The sequence below is a fragment of the Chanodichthys erythropterus genome, chromosome 2, assembly GCF_024489055.1.
Source record: "Chanodichthys erythropterus isolate Z2021 chromosome 2, ASM2448905v1, whole genome shotgun sequence".
Lineage (NCBI taxonomy): Eukaryota > Metazoa > Chordata > Actinopteri > Cypriniformes > Xenocyprididae > Chanodichthys > Chanodichthys erythropterus.
The window spans coordinates 25,900,540-25,922,819 of NC_090222.1; the positions used below are offsets into that span (position 1 = coordinate 25,900,540).

The 22,280-nt window shown below is 33.5% G+C and overlaps 1 protein-coding gene across 5 annotated transcripts; it reads left to right on the forward strand.

The window, feature by feature from the left end:
- Window positions 1-1,181: 1,181 nt before the first annotated feature.
- On the forward strand, window positions 1,182-21,968 carry ptpn6 (protein tyrosine phosphatase non-receptor type 6). Of its 5 annotated transcripts, none has more exons than XM_067406570.1 (17): window positions 1,182-1,325; window positions 1,526-1,682; window positions 1,902-1,930; window positions 2,776-2,898; window positions 4,695-4,889; window positions 9,856-10,039; window positions 12,217-12,333; window positions 12,882-13,013; window positions 14,136-14,232; window positions 14,486-14,565; window positions 14,687-14,833; window positions 15,068-15,202; window positions 15,998-16,152; window positions 18,471-18,538; window positions 19,421-19,572; window positions 20,384-20,457; window positions 21,486-21,950. In XM_067406570.1, exons 3-17 carry the CDS (start codon window positions 1,923-1,925, stop codon window positions 21,586-21,588), a joined length of 1,770 nt encoding a protein of 589 aa, XP_067262671.1. In that variant the 5' UTR covers window positions 1,182-1,325; window positions 1,526-1,682; window positions 1,902-1,922; the 3' UTR covers window positions 21,589-21,950. The 5 variants fall into 5 exon arrangements, with proteins under 5 accessions (XP_067262671.1, XP_067262689.1, XP_067262662.1 ...); XM_067406588.1 differs by having other exon boundaries at window positions 1,189-1,315; window positions 1,395-1,678; window positions 21,486-21,967; XM_067406561.1 differs by having other exon boundaries at window positions 1,189-1,315; window positions 1,395-1,682.
- Window positions 21,969-22,280: the final 312 nt, after the last annotated feature.

A 22,280-nucleotide genomic window follows, 5' to 3' on the forward strand; every position in this document is an offset into this window, starting at 1 on the left:
AGTTAGAAATCGAATTAAAGTATGCAAGATATATTATTTCTGTTTTGCCCACGTGTCAAATGGCAAGGTGTTTCCAGAAACGTGTGATTAGGTTTAGGATGTTTGATCTTTAACGTCCTTATTCAACACAGACAGCTGCAGGTGCTGCTAAATATCTTTTTTATCTGGCTTTGTATTTGTAAAACCGGTTCTAAGTTGCCAGTAACTATAGAAAAAGCCACTTAGAGAAGCTTTTGAAAAACATTTTGTCATGTGGTATCGTGAAATTGGATCTGGGACTTTACATGTATTCAAATGAAAAAAAAAGCTGTAACCTAGAGGCTAGATGGATAATATTTGCAAGGCAAAAATCCTGTCCCTTTCTGGATAGACTTTTAATCTTAATGCTTTTTAAATTTTGTCAGGCAAAGGTTTTAACCCTATATTTTTGGGGTCAGTAAGAATTTAATGTATGCATTACATTGATCAAAAGTCACAGTAAAGACTTGATTACAAAACGATTTCAAGTAAATGCTGTTCTGAACTTTCCATTCATCGCAGAATTCTGAAGAAAAATGCATTGCAGTTTCCAGAAAAATATTATTGAACACAACTCTGATAGTAATTATGATGTTTCTTGAACACCAGTTAAGCAAATTAAAATGATTTCCAAAGGATCATGTGACACTACTGACGACTGGAGTAATGATGCTGAAAATTCAGCTTTAACTAAGGAATAAATTACATTTTAAAATATTTTAAAATAGAAAACAGTTATTTTAAATTGTAATAATATTTCACAATATTACTGTTAGTACTATGAACACATAAATGCAGACTTGGTGAGCATGAGATATTTATTTCAAAAGCATTAAAATATCATACTGACCCCAGTTTTGAACAGTAGCTTGTATATTATAAGAAAATAAGTCATTCTGTTTTAAATTAAGTATTAAAGAAGGCACTTTAAATTTTAGGGTTATTTGTTTATATTTGTTTTTTTATTTTGTTTGTTTGTTTGACCATGCAGGCCTTGTGGTACATTATGCCAGTTTTGTTTATACCTTAGGCCATTTTTATGGAATAATTATGTAAATACCATAACCTATATCTTGCTGCCTCATGTCTCTCTCTCTCTGTGCGTGTCTCTCTGTGTGTGTGTGTGTGTGTGTGTGTGTGAGAGAGAGAGAGGTGAAAGTCTGGAAACAAGGAAGTGCAATGTACACTAAACAAAATGGACTTTAACTGTCAGTCTCGATGACACCCAACCTCTGAAATTAACCTGCGTCAAAAAAGAAATAAATGATAGGAAGCAAGAGAAGTATATTCAGAAGCTGTAAGAGAGGGTAATTTGCATTTCATTGTTGTTTTTGTTATTTTGCTCAGCCTGTAGTTCCTCTATTTCTCTCTTGCAGTTTCAAATGGTGATCTGGACGTTTGCCTGGATTAATTCTTGACGAAAAGGCCTTGAAGAACCAGAAAATTAATCTGACATCTCTGTATCTTTCTCTACCTCTCTTGTTGCTTTCACTGTTTTATGAACAAGCCACAAAAAGGAAGGAAGAAGTTTGTAACACTGCATGAGAGAGTGAGAAAGGGAGGGCCATACGAAAGGCTTATATACTCTGTCAGGACGACCTGCTCTTCAAAGCATCGAAAACACTGTTTACGTTTCGAGAGAGAAGGAGAAGCAGAGAAGGCAGGTATGAAGCCGCTTGACAAATGATTATGGGCTGTGGTTGGTTGTGTGGAGGGATGTCACTGCACAAGTTACAGAAGGAGGGAGGGAAATGGAAAAGTAGAGGATGAGTGCAGTCATATGACACGAAGAGAAGATACAGCTCTGGATTATGTTTATGCATGTATCATATTTATTATCATGTTAATGTGAATATTCATTTCTTTTTCTTTTTTCGTGGAAGAGGAACATTTGAAATAGGAAGATGGTTCGGTAAGTTGAGAGACTCTGTTGTTCCAATCTTGTTCAACTCATCATCTTCCCTTTTTCAGTTTTGCTACTCTTGTGTTTTGCACCATAGACTCTTAACTGGGTGTTTTGCAATGTTTTAAAAAGGCTTTTTTTTTTTTTTTTTTTTTTTTTTTTAATTGTAACTGCAAAGTGCAAGGTGTATTTATGTTGATGCATGCCTGGGTTTTGCGTGTATGTGCATTTCTGCAAATGCACTTGGTGGTTTGGTAGGCCTTGCTAGAGTGTGCTTGTTTTTGCATGTGCCTCACTATGACACAAATGATCATTATATATCATTTTAAATGAAAACATTAATTTGTGTTTGCCTATTTGCTTTTGAACAGCTCTGTATCGCCTCTGCACACGTATGAATATATATATAGCCTAAAAAAAGTATTTAGACACTTTTATAAAAGCATGAATGTTATTGCATTACAAATTTTGAAATCATTTGGGTCAAATGGTTTTCTTAAAAATATTTTCACTTTTCGGAGCCATTTTTGCATTTAAATTTTACCAACCATGATGGCGATGTATGAAGTCAGTTTCCCCTCGAGTTCACACAGGTGTTCTAAACCACAGGTGCATATGCATATGTTATATGTTAACCATGCATATGTTACACTAACATTTGACTGCCACTGTGTCCAAATATATTGATATATTATTATTATTATTATTGATAGATATATTTTAAATAAACTTCTTTTTGTTAAAATTTTGGCTTGCGTACAGTTGTATACATGTTGTGTGACGGCACTTGTGTAAAATGTAATATTTTTGTGTAAAATGTCATATTAACATTCTCTTATTTACATGTTAAACAGGTGGTTCCACAGAGATCTGTCTGGAATAGACGCAGAGACCGTTTTGAAGACCCGAGGCGTCCATGGCAGCTTCCTGGCCCGACCCAGCAAGAAGAATGTGGGCGATTTCTCCCTGTCTGTTAGGTACAGCACTTTTTGTCTGATGATATGATCAAATTGTCAATTTTTAGCCTCTTATTATGTCGTTTAGAGGTGAAAATTTGGTTCTGAGGATAAGCTGAGGTCAGATTGGGTGACAGATAGCCTTCACAGCTTTCCACTACTATCTGCTCTAGTTATGAAAAAAAAGAAAAGAAAAAAAAAGAAAAAAAAACATTTTACTGAATGTTTCTCTGTTGGACTGATTTGAGAATCATCTTTATTCCTCTGATTTTTCTGACCGTGTTTATTTCTAGAGCTTGTCATACAACATTTTATACTCCTCTACAAACCAATTATTAGATTTTTTTTATTGGCATAGATAACAAGCAGTTATTTTTTCTTGTCACAGACATCACACAATGAGTGAATAAACATTTAATTATATGTGGTGTTGAATTTGGTTCTGTATTTATATATTGTACATCATTTTTTGTTTCGTTCTTTTCATAAGTGTGAGTTGTGGTTTTCTGACCTTAAAATAAATTAATGGACAAATATTTTCATGCAGTCACATACATGTATAACTAATTTAATGTACTTTCTTAAAACTAAACATTTTTTTTCATGCACCTGTCATCTACAGTTCACTTCACATAACAGTATGATAATTCACACATTTATTTGTATGTTTATTATTTCCATAAACCTAATTTTATATATATATATAAATGTGTGTGTGTGTGTGTGTGTGTGTGTGTATATATATATATATATATATATATATATATATATATATATATATATATATATATATATATATATATATATATATATATATATATATATATATATATATATATATTATAGAATGTAAAATATGCTTCAGACATACAATGTGTCTATTTTTCACAGCTGTACTTTGTATAATCTACTTACTTAGTGATGAACAACATCAATAGGGTGATTAGTAGAATTGTCTGCGATGTGTGACCAGCCTAAAAAGTGATCTTTTTAAAGGGCAAAGATCAGTGTCAGTAGCTCAGTGTCAGATTGTGACTATCATATTGACTTCTATTCTGTTCTGTTCTATACATATAAACTATTTAGAGCAAATTCAAGAATACTTGTTTAAACTTACAGGTTTTCATATTTGCATGTAGTCTAGAATTAATCTTCTTTCATTTTTGATATCGAAAATCTGTTGTGGTTGCATGCTTTTATGAAGGCACCTTTATTTATTAACCACATTTGTAATTGTAGGATTTTAAGTCTTTAATTAACAGGCTATTATAAAGCTGACAGTACAGTGTAGGGAGAGAGAAAGGGAATGGGAATGACTCTGATCGGGTCGGATTTGAATCTGCATTCCCTTAAGTCCGTATATGTTACTAGTATGTGTCCTAATTAATGTGCCACAGCTGAAAATCACATAACCACCAAAGTTGGTTTGCTGGCATACTTGAACATAGCAAATTGTTTTGAGAAGGTATTGAATCATTCAAAACTACAAGCCTGAGGAAACAGAATTGGGGTGATAAATATCTATGACGGCAAATATTACTGCGATCCTTTGTGAATAAGCCTTCAAGTCAAGTAATTATTACACATATACAATTTCTAAACACTTTGTGAAGTTACTATTACTCCATTTCCTGCAACATTACGTCCTGATGTTTTTTGGATTTCGACCTCTGAAAGAAACAACTAATTTATGTATAGGGTCCTAAATGAATGATTTTCAGATGCCATTCATATGATGAATACTAAGTCAGTAATTAGAAATGTAATTTTACTGAGCATAATGCATCATCAATCCCCTTTCCTTCTCTTCCTCTCAGAGTGGGGGAAATAGTCACACACATTAGGATTCAGAACACAGGTGATTATTATGACCTGTACGGCGGGGAGAAGTTTGCGACGTTAGCCGAGTTGGTGGAGTACTACACTGGAGATCACGGAACTCTACAGGATAAAGATGGGACCGTTATTGAGCTCAAATACCCATTAAACTGTTCTGATCCCACCACTGAGAGGTAAGCCATCATATTTGACCCTGCTTCCTGAAGATGTCGGGGTGCATTTTCAAAATTAACTTAAGCAAATAACTAATATAAGCTGTTTTATTTGATTTTGGCGACGCCATCATTGATCTTAATTGTTTGTCAGACTGTAAAGTTTTCTGTGACGTCATTACCATTAGAGGTCTTCAGGATGAGTTTCATCTCTATTTTGCCAATGCACATACTGTACTATAAAAATTATGTGTTAAACACTTACTAACCTTGTCTATGCAAAGTTATATCCATTTTCTTAACCTGTCATGACCATGTAAAACATTCCGATTATAATATTTACATTGGTATTTACTGTTCGCTTTTACAACACCATGACGAGGCCCCCCCACACATATAGTAAATGCACTTTATTTTCATGCTTGTTTATATTGCATACTGATATTGATTAAATTCAAATATGTAACATCAGTCAACCACAATGGTTGCAATCATGGCATTTGCAGTTGTTGGTATTTTTTTCACATAAGCTGGAAGGTAAGAAGTTTAAAGTGAAAATTCAAAAGGTCAGAAAGTGATATTTCCATGTTTTGCATGATGCAACTTCATTGTTCGTTGTTAAGCTCAATGCAGATACAAATAGTGCTATTTGGGTAATTGGAAATTTCTGTTTGCAAATTTATATTCAGATTACTGCCATAGTGGATCCATTAGTCAAATTATTGTTGTCCATGTAAACATAGCCACTGGTTTTACTTGTCTTTTTGAAGAATTTCTAAGGCTGGGAAACTCATTTGCCTCATAAGGCTAATACATTTATTTTAATTTATTTTTTACAACTAATATACAGTGTTGATATTGTTTAATGGCCATTTTGCTGCTTTGCACTTTTGGAGAGTGTGAGTTATTTAGTTTAGCAGCGGTATTTTATGTAAATGTATCTGTACAAATGCTGTCATGCTAATTGATAGCTTCTGATTTTTTTTTTTTTTTTGTGTGTGCAACAAATAAATACTTTGCTAGGTACACTGCAAACTAACAAAAATGGTTAACTACATAGCTTCAATGTAATTAGCTTTTTTTTTTTTTTGGTTAGTGCTAGTGTGGCTACCTACTTTTAAATAGCATGTAATGTAGCTTAAAGTCAAAACAACAACCTGCTAACAAATAGAAGCTAATTACATTGAAGCTGTGTAGTTAGCCACTTTTTTGTTAGCATATAAACAAAAACAAGATAAATTATTAGTTTGACTGTATTTGAACAACTTTAAATGAAAATAATAATAATAATAATAATAAAAACAATGAAGCTTGACAGGTAGCTTCCTCAGCACTGGTTGCTACAGTATGGCAAAAAATGTTAATGGCAAATGAATGGAAAAGTTGTGGAATGATCCATATACATGCAGATACTGGAGGCCTGTAATACTGCCGCTGAAAAATTTTGCACTAAAACAAAATGTCGCCTCAGAGGAATCCATCCCTGCTGTTGATCTATTGATAAAAGTATCACATGATCAGTAATTTTATCACACAGTGGAATTCTTCCACATTCTACTTTCAGTTACATCAGAAACTGAGGAGCAAAACGTAATACAAATCTCCAAAATTCCTTCCACCACTGACATTAATCTATTAAATTAAGATTAAAACCCCCAACAGCAGCAGATTCACTTAATTTAGCAAGAGACTTGTTAAAATCATCAGCAAGTGTAAACCATTTGACACGGTCTCTTTTATGTTATGGTTACACTGAATTTCCATTGCGTATCATTCTAAATCAGTCTGCTACTGCAGATTCTAATACGATCTACATTTGACCACACAATTTATGACCTTTAAATTGTATATCAGTTTCTCCTTTTTATATGTATCATAGACACAAAACGTCTTGAATTAGCATTGCTAATCAGAAGTCTAATGTAAGATACATATTGTGATACACAAGTAGATGCATGAATGATAAGCACTGGAAAATGCACCTTATCTGGATATTGCATATATATCTGGATATATCTTTTTTTATTGTCTGTGTAAAATGATCTTTATGGTGCAAAAAAATAAAAATAAAAAGATAAAATAAAATGACACATATAGGGCACATATAAGGTTTCAAAATTCTTAAAAAAAAATATGCATATATAAGACAGAAAAAAGGGACAATAATTCACTAAATTAAAGATTGGCTGAATGAAAATGCAGCTGATTAATCTAATGATTAATGCAGTGTAAGGTAAAGTGAATTATTATACTTAAATTATAATAATTATAAATATATTACATTAATTTGCAAGTGCAAATGTTAGACTGTCTATTTTGCATTCTTTTAACTAAATAAATTTTTTTTTAAATTAAAAATTATTTATTATATTATATTATTACCAGCATACCAATTTGAGTGAAATGTTGAATTGAATTTCAGAACGTCTTAGTATTTAGTTTGTCCCTTTTTTGATTTGACAGTAGCACTCGAGTTGCTTGAGCTCCACAAACCTGATGATCATGTCCTCATTGATCCAAAGAACATCTTTTACTTCAATAAAAGCAAGACAATTTAACGTCTGTGCAAAGATCACGATCATGTCACAAATTTGCATTGATTAGTTACTTAGAAATGCATAGAGACTTTTTTATTATTATTATTATTATTATTCATTCATAAAGTTGTTTATTTTAAAGTTTTAAATGCTAAAACTAGATTTTGAATCCCACTATTCAGCGTTGCCTTTTTGATCACAAAGTTTCTCCATCTTGGTCACTGATTTTTATTAAAGCTCTTTTTCATGTTTAAGCATGAATTGCAGACATAGTCTGCGCCTCCCTCTGCCATGTGTCTGACTTCCTCTTCTCAACTGCGGTTGGAAACTTTAGTTTTGACACATTTGCAAACAGTGACCAGACCCATTCAGCCCTTCCTTCATCTCTTTACTGTCTCTCTTTGCTCTCTGTCCCCCACCCTTTGGTCTATCTCTTTCTCTTTTTTGGGCATGCCAATGATGAGCTCTTTGATGGGTGTTGTTTAACGGACAGAGAACATGCATACTGAAGTCACAGCCAAACTCAGCGTGACAATTTTCTCAATTTTTGCACCTTAAAAATGTCAAGTGGGCTTACTTGTTGTGAACTGCTCCAAAAGTATTTGTTTTTTTGTCTACGATAAATCTAACACTTTTTTTCTGGCATTTTCTAGAAGTTAGAGATACTTAAGAGAAAGTTCACCTAAAAAATAACATTCTGTCATCATTCACACAGAATGCATGTTTTCATTCCACCGCATTACTTTTCCATTGTTTTTCAATGCAAACACGCTAGACGGATGTCTTTAACTGTTGCTCTTGTGTCTTGCGTCTTAAGCAGTGTCTCACACATGGCATGTTCTAAAAACTTCGGCACTCAAGTTAAAAGAAGTTTTAAAAAAAACATCTCTAGACCTTGCACTTTTTTTGTTCCACTAACCTGCATATCACATTTTTAACAGCAAAAACACGTTCTGTGTGAACTTAGCTCTATGACTTAATTTCTTCTGCAAAACACAAAAATTGATGTTTGAGGTTTCTACTGTTTTTGCAACAGTTCTGTAACAAAATTGGACCTCACTGACTTTCATTATAAGGGCAAATGATTATGTTTAAAGTGTCTTATTAAGTTTACAGAGGAAATTTATAAAGGCTATGTATAAACACTGTTTCTTAGGATGGGCATATCTTCTCACATATCAATGAGAAGTGGCTTGATTTTTGAAAAGAGCAGAATTTGTAATGCTATTTTACCATAATTGCCTTCCAAATGTAAAAAATAGTCACTACGATACATACGCACTGCACATCAAGTGTGTATGACGCAGTTTCTTTCTATGCTGAAAGATAATGTTCTCAAGTCTATCACAGAAGTTGTGATAGAGATGAAAGAGAATTTGCAATGACAGATAGTGTAATGTATATACATTTGATTATTCACATAAAATATTAAATGAAGGTTATTTAACAAAGTTTGGGAGCAGCACGTTCAGGTAATCCAACCGCGAGAAGAGGCCTGTTTAACTGTCCTTCACCTCTGTCCCGTGACAATTTTGCAGCATCCCTCCGCCACCACAATGCCTCACTCTTGGCTGGTCCCTTTCCCAGTCAAGGATAGGGGGGTTACTCTGGGTTTGGGACAGATTCAAAGCTCGGAGCCCTCCCCTCAGTCAGCACGACAAATATGCATATGTTGCCATATCTGATTACATGTACTTGTGAAATTTTTAATGTCAGCGTTAGTTGCAATGATAATGCATGTTACTTGGATCACAAGTCTAGTCTCAAATTGATCACATAAAAGAGCAGAGATCTAGATTCCTAGAAAATTTTTTCTTTTATTATTATTCAGAGGCATCAAAATCATACAAACTACAACACCGGTTGTAGTTGACAGAGAGCAATCATGGAAGAACCCCCAGAAAGGCGATTTAGCAAGTGTTTTTTTTTTTTTTTTTCTCAAGAGAACAGAGAAGGAAGGACAAGCTAAAAATACACCAAAGTCTCGAGTCAAGAAATCTTGTCATCAGAAAATTTTCCGACCGCAGTACAGGAAGCTGAGATGTAGAAATTGAGAACTGAGTCCAATTGTTAGTTCACATTTTAGTATGCTAGAGCGTGAGGACCACCAAATTTTTGCGTCGTGGTCCAAAATTGCTAATAAATATTTGCACACTGCAGATGCATATGTGGCATAAATGTTCATCTTCATGTTTTTGTTTTTGTGTTTATGGCTACAGTGGTTTGTGGTGCAGCTGCATTGGCCCTAGTTTTTTATTTTATTTTTAGACACTATCATTCTCTAAATACCTTGACTGGTATGTTTGCGTCAGAGACTTTAATTACTTGGAATTATGTTTGCAGGAAATACTCTGTTTTACTATAAAAAATTATATTGTGAGAACATCTAATATCTAGTACCACAATAGTATCAGAATAACTTTTTTCCCCGTTTGTATTTGTATATTCAGGTGGTACCATGGCCACCTGTCGGGTCCAAATGCTGAGAAGCTGATCCGTGAGCGCGATGAGCCCGGGACGTTCCTGGTGAGGGAGTCGCTCTCTAAACCAGGAGACTTTGTTCTGTCTGCGCTCACCGATGAAATGACCAGTTCTGGTAGGAGGGTCTCCCATATCAAGATCATGTGCAACAAAGTAAGTGCATGTGCTCATACATGTATGATTGTGTTTGTCTTGCATTCATTTTAATAAAACTTAGAATATAGTATTTAGTACAGTAAACTTGTTTCAAGTCCAATAATCACTTCCCCTTGAAAAGGTTTCAAAGTGGGGTTTTGGACAATATCAATATAAATCCTTATTTCTTGGTGTAAATACAATTATTATTGAGATGAGCAATTGTTAATAAAAATACTAATTGGAATAAAAATAGCTCATTTATAAATAGCTCAATTATTTTCTCTGTCATGAATTCTTTTTTTTATTTAATGTTTTTTGTGTTGTCCCTTTTCAATGCAAAGCATCACAAAATGAATAGGATTTATGCTAATATTGTTGAAAAACCTCACACATAGAGTGTTTACATACTTTTGGAGGGCACTGTACATACATGAGATACATATTTTATAACACGAATGGCTAATTTAGATGGTAAACCGTTAAAATATTTAGCTGAATATGTACCTTTGTATAGATCTTAGCACCTTGATCAATGTCGTTTGAATGGAATTATTACAATACCACAGATATGCTAAACAAGTTTTACTTGCATAACAGGAAACACGTACATGACATTTGCACACATTCAGATTCACACAGTTTGACTTACATGCACATAAACATGTTTGACATACTTAAGCATATGCACAGTATAGCATTTAAATACATATGGAACACACAGCATGACATCAATACACACATTTGCACTTACCTGAAAAACGCGACTGAACTTTGAGTCATGGGTGTGTTGGATGGTAGCGGGGGGTGGTCATGCCCCACTCTGGGCTCTAAATAAGCACTATTGTTGTGCTGTTTAAATGAATGCTAGAAGATTATGACCAAGGGAAAATCGGGTCAAACTGACTGCCTGTCGATTGTTAATTTATTCCATTGGTATGTGTGGATGTGTATGTGCATTAGTGAGGTTCAAAGTGCACAAAATGCCATCGTTGCATTGTTGCCCTGTGAGCTGATTAACAGAACAAACAGTGTTCTGTGAAGACGGTTCTAATCAGCTCAGAGAACCAAACAATGCAGTTAAGGCCTAAAACATCTTAAACCAGCCTATGTTAACCCTAGTTTATCCAAGAAGTTGTAAGCCCTTGTCAATGGACAGCTTCTGTTTTAAATCTGATTTAAAGACACAGAAAGCTTTCTGTGTCACCATTTTGGTGATGGTATTTAAGGTTTAACGAAAGCACATTCTCACAGGTTGTACAAAAAGAGTAAAATCTGAATGACCATTCTGTATTAATTTTTAATAGCATAAGCAAACTTTTAAAGCAAAACAATTCATAAAAAGACTATTAAGACAAACATATTTGGATATTTTCCAAATGTGATGAACTACACCAGTGTGAACTTGAGGAACTAACTTCAAACCAAAATCCACTAAAAATGACATTGGGGCATCTTAGTTAAAAGTAATTGTAAAATAGGATATATATATATATATATATTTTATTTGCTAAAATATTATACATACATACAGTCAAACCAAAAATTATTCAGACATTTTTTATATATTTTTACTAGTGGGTGCAGGACACTATAGTTCATTCATGTAAGTGAGGATAGCAAAATAAAGTAAACTGTGACATATTATACCCAACAATTCTTGGACTTCCAGTAAAATTGATAAAAATTTGGAACCAAAAATTATTCAGACACTTTGACCTGACCATGTTTTGCTTAAGTGTTATCTGACATAATTAAGATGAATTTGTTTCTGAAATGGTGTCATATTTTATTACCATTTTTTTGCTAACTATAGTGATTAAACTGTATTAATGAATGAAATTCTCAAGGTGTCTGAATACATTTTGAAAATGTAGTTTTTCTTATATTATAGCTTATTACAAAGTAAATGTTTTCCAGATAATCTTTCAATAAATTGTTTTAGCTTCAGTACAATGACAAATAAAAGCAAATTATTTAATTTGTAAACAGCATATTACCTGTATAATTTCACAACTACTGTTTTTTTCACGCAGTATAAATGTGTCAAAAATACATAGCTGTTTTGTCTTTATATTTTAATAAGTATTATTTGGGGGTCCTTGGCATCAAGTGAAGGCCACTGAACCTCATGTTACCCTTGTGTAGGAAACTGATTGACTGATTAACTCTTAATTATGCATGTTTATTTTCAGAATGACCGCTATACAGTTGGTGGTAAAGAGATTTTTGACAATTTGACAGACCTTGTGGAGCATTTCAAACGCACTGGTATTGAGGAGTTGTCTGGGACAATGGTTTATCTCAAACAGGTAAAGGACATTTATATCCAGGGGGTTTTCATACCAACATGTGTTAAATCTCTTAAATGTCAAGCAAGCGTGCAGCTAAGCACTAGCAATTAATCAGCTTCTGGTATTAAATGCAGCACAGTGGGAATTGCTTGTGTTAGGTTGGGTCACATTGAATGATACATTTGGAGATATTTGGCTGAACTTATTTGATTTAAAACTGTTAAGTTAAAATAATAATTAAAAAAAAAACATTTGGTTAATTGTGATCATATGGATAATTTGCTGTTATAGTGATGTGCTATTTTTTTTTATAGTGGCTTTATGGTGAGCATCTGTTCTGCTGAAATAAAGAGATTAGTTGGAAAATATCTATGAAACTGAGTAATATACTTTATAGTGTGACAAAATGGCAAATTACAAAGAACTGTAGGAAGAACCTTTTAATGTTGTGATTAATACTCGCCCTTTCTGTCTGTCTCTCTCCTCCTTTCTGATGTCTTGATGTTGTCTTGTTCTTTTCCTTTTTTTCATATGTTTTGATGTTTACCCACCTCTTTTTCCCCCAGCCTTATTACTCCACAAGGTTGAACGCAGCTGATATTGAGAGCAGAGTAAAGCAGCTCGACCAAACCTCAGAAAGGGAGAACATGGATGGGGCCGATAAAAAGATAAAAGCTGGGTTCTGGGAAGAGTTTGATGTGAGTGACCTGTTTAAAGGTTATTCACTACCTGCTGTAGATGAATCACAAGTTCTTCATGCATTAGAATCACAGCTACATTTTATGTGCCCATCGATGTATATGGAAAATAACTGCATTTTTGGAAATAGTGCCTTGCTACTCAAATCGTAATGCTTAATATTCTGCTTTTCAGTTAAAAGAGCTGATTTTATACTAGAACATACTTGTTGCTACATACATATTAGCTGGACCAGCCAGAAAAATAAATAAAAAAAAAGGTGATTTGAGCTAAACAAATCATATTTGTGATATAATTTTTGTCAGATTTTATTGCTGATTGGGAATATGATATTGAATTGTAATCTTAAACAGTTTTGAAGATTTCAGTCTTAACCAATGAATGTACTGACTTGCCTAGGAGAAACCACAATAAAAAAAAACACCAAAATAAATAAATATGCACATAAATAAAATAAAATAAAATAAAATAAAATTCTGTGGATTAGTTCTACATGGGTAATAATAATAATAATAATAATAATAATAATAAAAGAATTCCCACACAGTGAGAGTTTTGAATGATTCTGTGGTAGTTTTTGGTTTGTGGGCCGGAGTTATTCCGTTCACACCTCCTAACAGCAGCCTGTAGTCTGTTAGGCCACAACAGAGGGTCTATTTCCCACTCAACATAATCCGTTTGCCTTTGACCAACTTTTTGTTCTACCAAAGTAATCAGATCTCATGAGATAACTGATTTTGATTTATTACTTTAAAGACAGTTAAATTTTTGTACGTAAATGACAAAATGACATGAAGGCATGTGTTTTGTTGCAAAGTTTTAGCAGCAGCATCTCCCTTAGTTATGAGTCTGATTAAAGAAAATTCATGCATTCCTACATCCCTTTTTTGTACTTATAACTCTTGGTAGAGGATGACAAAAAAGAATTTGATCAGCCCGCTCTAAAATTAGCATGTTCGTAGTTAGACGATCTCTGGTCGTAGTAAGGTTAGACCACAGGAGCCAAACGGTCGTTCTGAGCCATTCTCAACAGGCAGGATGTGGTCACGTGTACTTTCTGTCTTAATTACCCTTACTGTCTATGCTATTTTTGATCTATAAATCTGTTTTTCTGCTCACAGGCACTGCAGAAGTTGGAAACCAAGGTAACAAAGAGCAGAGATGAAGGAATGAGACCAGAAAACAAAAGCAAAAACAGATACAAGAACATCCTTCCCTGTGAGCAATAAATCACACTGCAGTATTTCTTTCAAAAATGAACACCCTAAAAAAATGCTGGGTTGTTCCAACCCATGTTTAAACCATGGGTTAAAATCTTTAGATTGCATTTTTAAACCCAACAGATGGGTTTGTCCATATATATATATATATAATGCATAATTTTTTTTTTTTTTTTTTAAGGGGTGTCCACAAAATTTTGGCCATCTTATTATTTACAAATAATAATTATTCTAATTTCTTCTCTTTTCAGTTGATGAAACTAGGGTTATCCTGCAGAACGCTGATCCCAATGTTGTCGGCTCTGATTACATCAATGCTAACTATGTTGTAGTACGTCCACAACATAAATCAAAATATAATCATAAATCTCTTAAATTAAATATTTAAAAAGTCCCTTTTAAATCCTTTATTTTCCATTATTTACTCTCTTTCTATATGTTTGTGTTCACAGAACAAATTAATGGATATTAATCACCAGAAAGTTTACATTGCCTGTCAAGGCTGCCTCGCAACAACTGTAGGCGATTTTTGGCAAATGGTCTGGCAAGAAGAGTCACGAGTAATAGTCATGACAACGAGGGAGGTTGAGAAAGGACGGGTTAGTACTTGTTGACATTCATTCAGTTAATTTTTTTAATTAAATGTAGTAACTATTATTAATAAAAAAATGGCCTTCTTATTTATGTAATTCAGTAATGTCTTCTGGCTTAGTTTTCTATGTGAAACAGTACATAGTCTTGCTTTTAAAAAAGTAGAAAATCTCCTGATTTCAAATGTAACATTTCATGTTCTTCTGACAACATAGAGTTATATTTTTTGTTACCCTCTGCAGAATAAGTGTGTGCCATACTGGCCCACTCTTGAGGGAGAGTCAAAGGAAGTAGGCAGATATGTAGTGACGTTACTGGCTGAGAAGGATGCCACTGACTACAAGATCAGGGTGATGGAGCTCACGGCTCCGCATCGGGTAAGAAAAGAGTCTTTTTAATACCTATGTGTGAACATTCACACTAACACATTTCTGTGTACAGCACCTGTGGCCCAGATTTTGTCCCTATATGTCATTCTGTTCCACTGCATTTCATACCATCACCATCAACAGTATGAAGAAAACAGTATTGTGTCTTTAAAATGTGGCTTTTTTTGTTATTACCAAATACAGTTGCATTATGGTTCGATCAAAAGGTAAAAAATTAAGACCACTTTAGCTTTAGGATTTTAAAAAATGTATTGATTTGTTTAAATGCCACTTATTTTGTGTTTCTCAAAAAGCGTCAATTGGAAAATCATAACTAATCTTTTTGTGTTGGACTGGTCACTCCAAATTGTTTTAAAAAGTTATGATCACTTTAACATGTGCAGTTTTTATTATTATATTTTATTTTGTACTTTATTTTATTTTAATATTCCATTCCATTGCATTTCATGCTATCGTCTTGATTCCAATTACAAAAAGAACTTAATTTTGAAAAAAATTAAGAACAAAAACACATCATGTAAAATTAAGGAAATTATTTCTTGAAGCTTGAATGCCTTAAAATCCTAAGAAATGTATGTACATTTAAAAAAAAAAAAAAAAAAAATCGCTCACATTTTTTTATGCTGGCAGTATCATTTTAATTAAAAATGTACGTGAAAAATGTTTCTTAAACCCGAAAGTTGGCACAAAGCATTTGATGGTTAGCATTGAAGCATAAATGCATGAATGAATTACACATTATGATATGTGATTAATTCTATTCCCTTACCTTTCTGATTCCAGAATGAGCCAGCTCGGACCATTTGGCACTATCAGTATTTGAGCTGGCCCGATCACGGCGTTCCGCAAGAGCCTGGTGGAGTGCTTAGCTTTCTGGAGCAGGTCAACATCAAACAGAACGAACTGTCCTCATCTGCACCTATGATCATCCACTGCAGGTACTTCCTCACAATAACATCATCTTCCACTTGGGGGCTTCATGAGCACAAGACAGGGATGTCATGCCATTTCAGATGTCCATAAAGTATACACTTCTATAGGTTCTATATTAAACCTTCATATACACTTCATATATAGAACCTTTTAGGGGTTCCCATCATGGGATCATTTTATGAATTTAGTTTTAATTAACTCATTTTGTTTTAATTAAATTTTATTAATTAAACAGCTTGTAAACATACTTTATCCTTCGAAAATATTAAATTAACATATTAAACATGAAAGTATTATGCAATCATTTAAGACATTACTCCTTATTTACTGTAGATCCATTTGGCATAAAGGTTCTTTAAAATTGAGTCAAGAACCCTAGGGTTCTATATATCCACATTAAACCTTTTATTCTAAAAGCCTGTTTACACCAAGAACAATAATTATAAAGATAACTATAACAATAACTATAGTAGTATTATCACACCAACACACAATATCGTTCTGTTTATTATAAGGGCGTTCTGTTAATTGGTCAAGCTATTTAAGTTAGGTGGATTCTGATTAGCTGTCAATGATTTTATCATTTATCAGCTGAAAAAAAAAAATGTTCTGAAAGTGATTCCAACAATATTGTTCCTCTGTGCCGTTATCGTAATAGTTGTGGTATGGACTTTGATATTCTTTTGCATTTAGAATGATTTTTAGAACTAGATCTTTATCGCTATCATTATAGTTATCATCCTTGGTGTGAATGGGCCTTAAAGCGATAGTTCACCCAAAAATGGATATTCTGTCATCATTTACTCACCCTCAAGTTGTTCCAAAACTGTATGAATTGCTTTTCTTTGTTTTGTTTTTTTTGTTTTTTTGCTGAACAAAAAAGAAGATATTTTGAAGAATGTCTGTAACTAAACAGTTGATCGATCCCATTGTTTACCCATATTCTTCAAAATTTCTTCTTTTGTGTTCAGCAGAAGAAAGAAATTCATACTTGTTTGGAACAACTTGAGGGTAAATGATGACAGAATTTTCATTTTTGGGTGAACTATCCCTTTAAGAGTATATATCTGAATATATCTTAATTTTTTTCAAGGAAAGTATTCATTAATTGGTTTAATTGTACTTATTTAGTTTCACAAAAACAATCACTGGGAATTAATTTTTTTCTGTTGGACTGGTCACTTCTAAAAAGTTAAAGGGTTAGTTCACCCAAAAATGAAAATAATGTCATTTGTCAATGTCGTTCCACACCCATAAGGCCTTCATTTAACTTCGGAACACAAATTAAGATATTTTTGATGAAATCCGATGGCTCAGTGAGGCCTGCATTCACAGCAATGACATTTCCTCTCTCAAGATCCATAAAGGTACTAAAAACATATTTAAAACAGGTCATGTGAGTTCAGTAGTTCTACCTTAATATTATAAAGCGACGAGAATACTTTTTGTGCACCAAAAAAAAACAAAATAATGACTTTTTAACAATATAGTGATGGGCCGATTTCAAAACATTGCTTCCGAGCTTTGCGAATCGAATCAGTGACTCGGAGCACCAAGTCACGTGATTTCAGCAGTTTAGTCATTTGATAGGAGATCCAAGTCAGTGATTCGATTCACAAAGCTCCGAAGCATTGTTTTGAAATCGGCCCATCACTATATTGTTGAAAAGTCTTATATTCTTGTCGCTTTATAACATTATTATAGAGCCACTGTTCTCACATGAACTGATTTAAATATGTATTTAGTACCTTTATGGATCTTGAGAGAGGAAATGTCATTGCTCCCTATTGAGGCCTCACTGAGCCATCGGATTTAATCAAAATATCTTAATTTGTGTTCCGAAGATGAATGAAGGTCTTACGGGTGTAGAACGACATGAGGGTGAGTAATAAATTACATTATTTTCATTTTTGGGTGAACTAACCCTTTAAGATAATTTTAGCATATGTATATTTTATTTTATTTTATTTTATTTTATTTTATTTTATTTTATTTTATTTTATTTTATTTTATTTTATTTTATTTTATTTTATTTTATTTTATTTTATTTTATGCACACAGTGAGAACAGTGATTTAGATTGTAATGTAATACAAGCTGAAAAGTTTAAGCAGGGAGGTTTAGCCAGTAGTCACACCACTCAGCATGTAGCAATCACAGTACATGTTTGAACTTCTCACGATCCCTCACTTCCCACACTAAACCTTAAATTAATAGTTTGTTTAATCTTTAGTAACATGTGCTATGGGACATTCAGTGTCTCATGACCTCTACAAGCTGGAAGAGATAAATTCAATGTGTTGTTGCTCAATGTGTTTTGGCAGTGCTGGTATTGGACGAACAGGAACCATTGTGGTGATTGACATGCTTATAGACTCGATTGATGCTAAAGGTGAGTTTACTCTCTGTTGAGGTTTTTGAACCTGACTTTTACTGTGTAAAAACAGCTATCTGTGAGACTTTAAAAGTCAACAGGCTGGAATCCAGAAGGTTGCTGGTTCATTCACCAGCTGATGCAAGATATTAGCCCATTAGCCCATATGTGCCCATCAAAAAAGCACTTAAACCCTCAAGGTTTGTCCCAGTAATACCTTCATGGTACCATTCCAATGCAACATCAAATGATAGGTTTGATCCCCAGGGAATGGATAAACTCATTAAATAAATACCTTAAATCTACCAAATGCACAAATTCTCAACTCAGTGGAGAAATTAGTGTATTTAAGATGTTTTACAGGCCACTGGAAATCCTGGACAGTTTTTTAATAAATTCCAGCTCCTAATGAGAGGTTTACAACTTTAAATAAGCAAAAAAAAAAACAAAAAAAAAACAAAAAAAAAACTTCATAGAGACAGGGTCAGTACTGTTTCAATATTCATCTTCATCTCAAAACAATAATGAACATTGCCATGGCAAAACTCATTTTAGATCAGGACATGAAAAACAATAATCTTTTCACAAATCAGATCTCTCAGCAGGAGGCTCTCATTATAATTCATCATTTTTATTGCAACTTAGTGCAATCACATTGATTTAAAGCATTATAACCTGTAAATGTCCTTAGGCTTTCTGGAATATACGATGATTGGCTAGTATACTTCCCTTCCAGATTTTTATTTTACACAAATCAATAAAATTAGTCTTATAATCTTATAATAGGCTTATTTTTAGTTGTTGCAACCACATTTCACATGGACACCTCAGGGGGACACTTTATCATAGCTAACATAGTCACGATTTTTTAAAATGTTTCTGTTGTGAAAATGTTGTCAGGTTTGGACTGTGACATCGACATCCAGAAGTGTATTCAGATGGTTCGAGATCAGCGGTCTGGCATGGTGCAAACCGAAGCCCAGTACAAGTTCATCTACTTGGCTGTGCTACAGTATATAGACTCGACTAAGGTCACACGAAAGGCTGTCATGGTAAGAAAATGGCGGTGAAGTGTTTTTTAAATGAAATGAAGGGAATAATGGGAAATGAAGCCAGAAAGATTGCATGAAAAATAATATTTGGTTTGTGGTCACTCAGTAAGATTTTTTAAAGGAATTAATACTCAGCAAGGACGGAAGCGTTCAATTGTTAAAATGTGATGGTAAATACAGTACATTTATAATGTTACAAAAGATTTCTAGTTCAAGTAAATGCTGTTCTTTTTGAACTTTATATTTCATTCTATTCATAAGAATCCTGAAAGAAAACTGCAGCAAAGCTTCTGCAAAAATATTAAACAGCACAAATTTTTCTTGAGCATCAAATCAGCATATTAGAATGATTTCTGAAGGATCACGTGACACTGAAGACTGGAGTAATGATGCTGAAACTTTAAATGTATTATTTCATATTAAAAATTTTACAGACACTTGATTCGACACTTAAGAGACTTGTTTCAAAAACATTAAAAAAAAAATCTTACTGACCCAAAACTTTTGAACTGTAGTGTATATATATATATATATATATATATATATATATATATATATATATATATATATATATATATATATATATATATATATATATATATATATATATATATACACATACACACATACACACATACACACACACACACACACACACATCTATTTGCCCTCAAAATGATGGTCCCATTATATCTTATCAGTCAACACTGTAAAAAAGAAGATAAGATAAGACTGATATCCAGTTATCCGTGTCACCCATCTGTTGTATTCAGTATTGCTATTGATTTTTCCCTCATACTTTCTGCTACAGGAAACCGAAACTGAATATGGAAACCTTTCAATTAATCCTAAACACCAGAAGGCCAGTCGCAAAGCCTCTGCAAAGTGAGTATGCAACTGAGACTTCTGCTTCTAATGTACCCCCAAATACTCCCACAAATATCAGGAAACATTCCTCTCTCACATCCCTGTATCTTCCCCAAACCAATGACCACTTAAGTAGGCGGTTGAAAGTAGGGCTGGGCGATATCGCTTGGTTGCGCCATATCGTTGTCTCGTGCTGGATTCCTCTTCAGTAACCGGCGACTGATAAGCAGAAAATGATTGCGGCAGCGAGCGAGGGAATTGTAAATAAAAGAGGAAAAGTGTTCATTGTGACTTTAGAGACTTATGTTTACATTTTAATTATTTGAGTTTTCCATGGTTGTTGACATTTCTGTCTTAATAACTGAGGGGATTATGATCAGAGGAAGGTTAAGTTTAAAATAAAAATGTTTAAATGTCATATATTTTTCTTCTGGTCCTTATTTTAAACGTGTCATTAAAAAATATCAATAATTATCAATATCGACCGATATGAAACACTGATATCGTGATACAGTTTTCAGCCGTATCGCCCAGCCCTAGTTCAAAGATCTCTGTCACACGGCCATTCTGCTTACACAAGCTTTTTGGAATCCTTAGCACCGTTGTGCAATATCCCATTGAAAAAGAAAGAGAAGGATTGAGTTGAATTGAGCATTTTATCTCAGATCTTGTGTTGTTTCAGCCTGAACTTGCTCAAAGCACCGTGAGTTGATCTAATTATTGGCTTACTGGACAATGTTTGGCAAAGTCTCTCTCTCACGTTTATGTGGTTTAGATTTATTTTTATTTTTATTTATTTTTATTTATTTTTAGCTCAAGGTGCTGACTAAAACATTAAAACTGCAGTAAACAACAAATGAGAACTTGCTAAAAAAAAACAAAGTATAATGGTATGAAATATTCAAATCTAACTGCATTTAAATGAAAATATGCATATCCAAGCACTGCAGTGGACTTCTTGTTTGTTTCTCTAGAAGTTGGGATGGTCATAATGATTGCTGTAAGTTAATGACTAATCAGTTACACTGATTTTTTTTTTTCTTCAGAAAAAATGAAGATGTTTATGAGAATCTGGGAGCAAAGGGAAAGAAAGATGTCAAAAAGCAGAAATCGGAGGAAAAGAAGAGTGGATCTGTCAGGAAACGATAAAAATAACAGGAAAAGATGAGATTTAATTGTGCTTCGTAATTGTACAGCTAATTTTAAAATACAATTTCAGCTGTTTTACAGACATACTGTTCAAAAGGAAACTGAGCCAGGGGTTTTACGAAGATGCCAAATATTTGATCTTATCCAACAAATCTTGCTATATTGTTTTCTCTATGTATTTTTGTGTCATTTTTAATATTTAGTAAAAAATTGTTGTTGAAATAAATTCACTAAGTTGTAATTGATATAAATCATCCACTTGTTCTCAGTTTTAATAAAAGTCCATTCCAAAGACTGTTCAGAGTTATCCCTGGCATTATGGTTTTCTTCAGTAATAAAATAAAGATGTGTTTGCATAGAATGTTTAATTTTCCAGGATGTTATTGTAACAGTAAGGCAGAAAGGAAAGGTTGATGTCCTGGTGAGATGATACGCACAAACTCTGGCCTGATGCCAGTGAGAGAGACCCGTCTCATTCTTATTGTACATTAGAGAGCTGTACACATTGGAGTCAAATGTGGCCCTTGATCAGTGAACCCATACAGGGCTGACCCCATTTAACATCGAGGCACAGCAGGGAAAAACATTTGGAGAAATGAATAAACTTTGCAGAGCACCACACGAGCAATAGAACAAAATGTGTCTCATGCGTTATATTTCCCCCCCAAAAATCTCAATATATAATTTTGAAT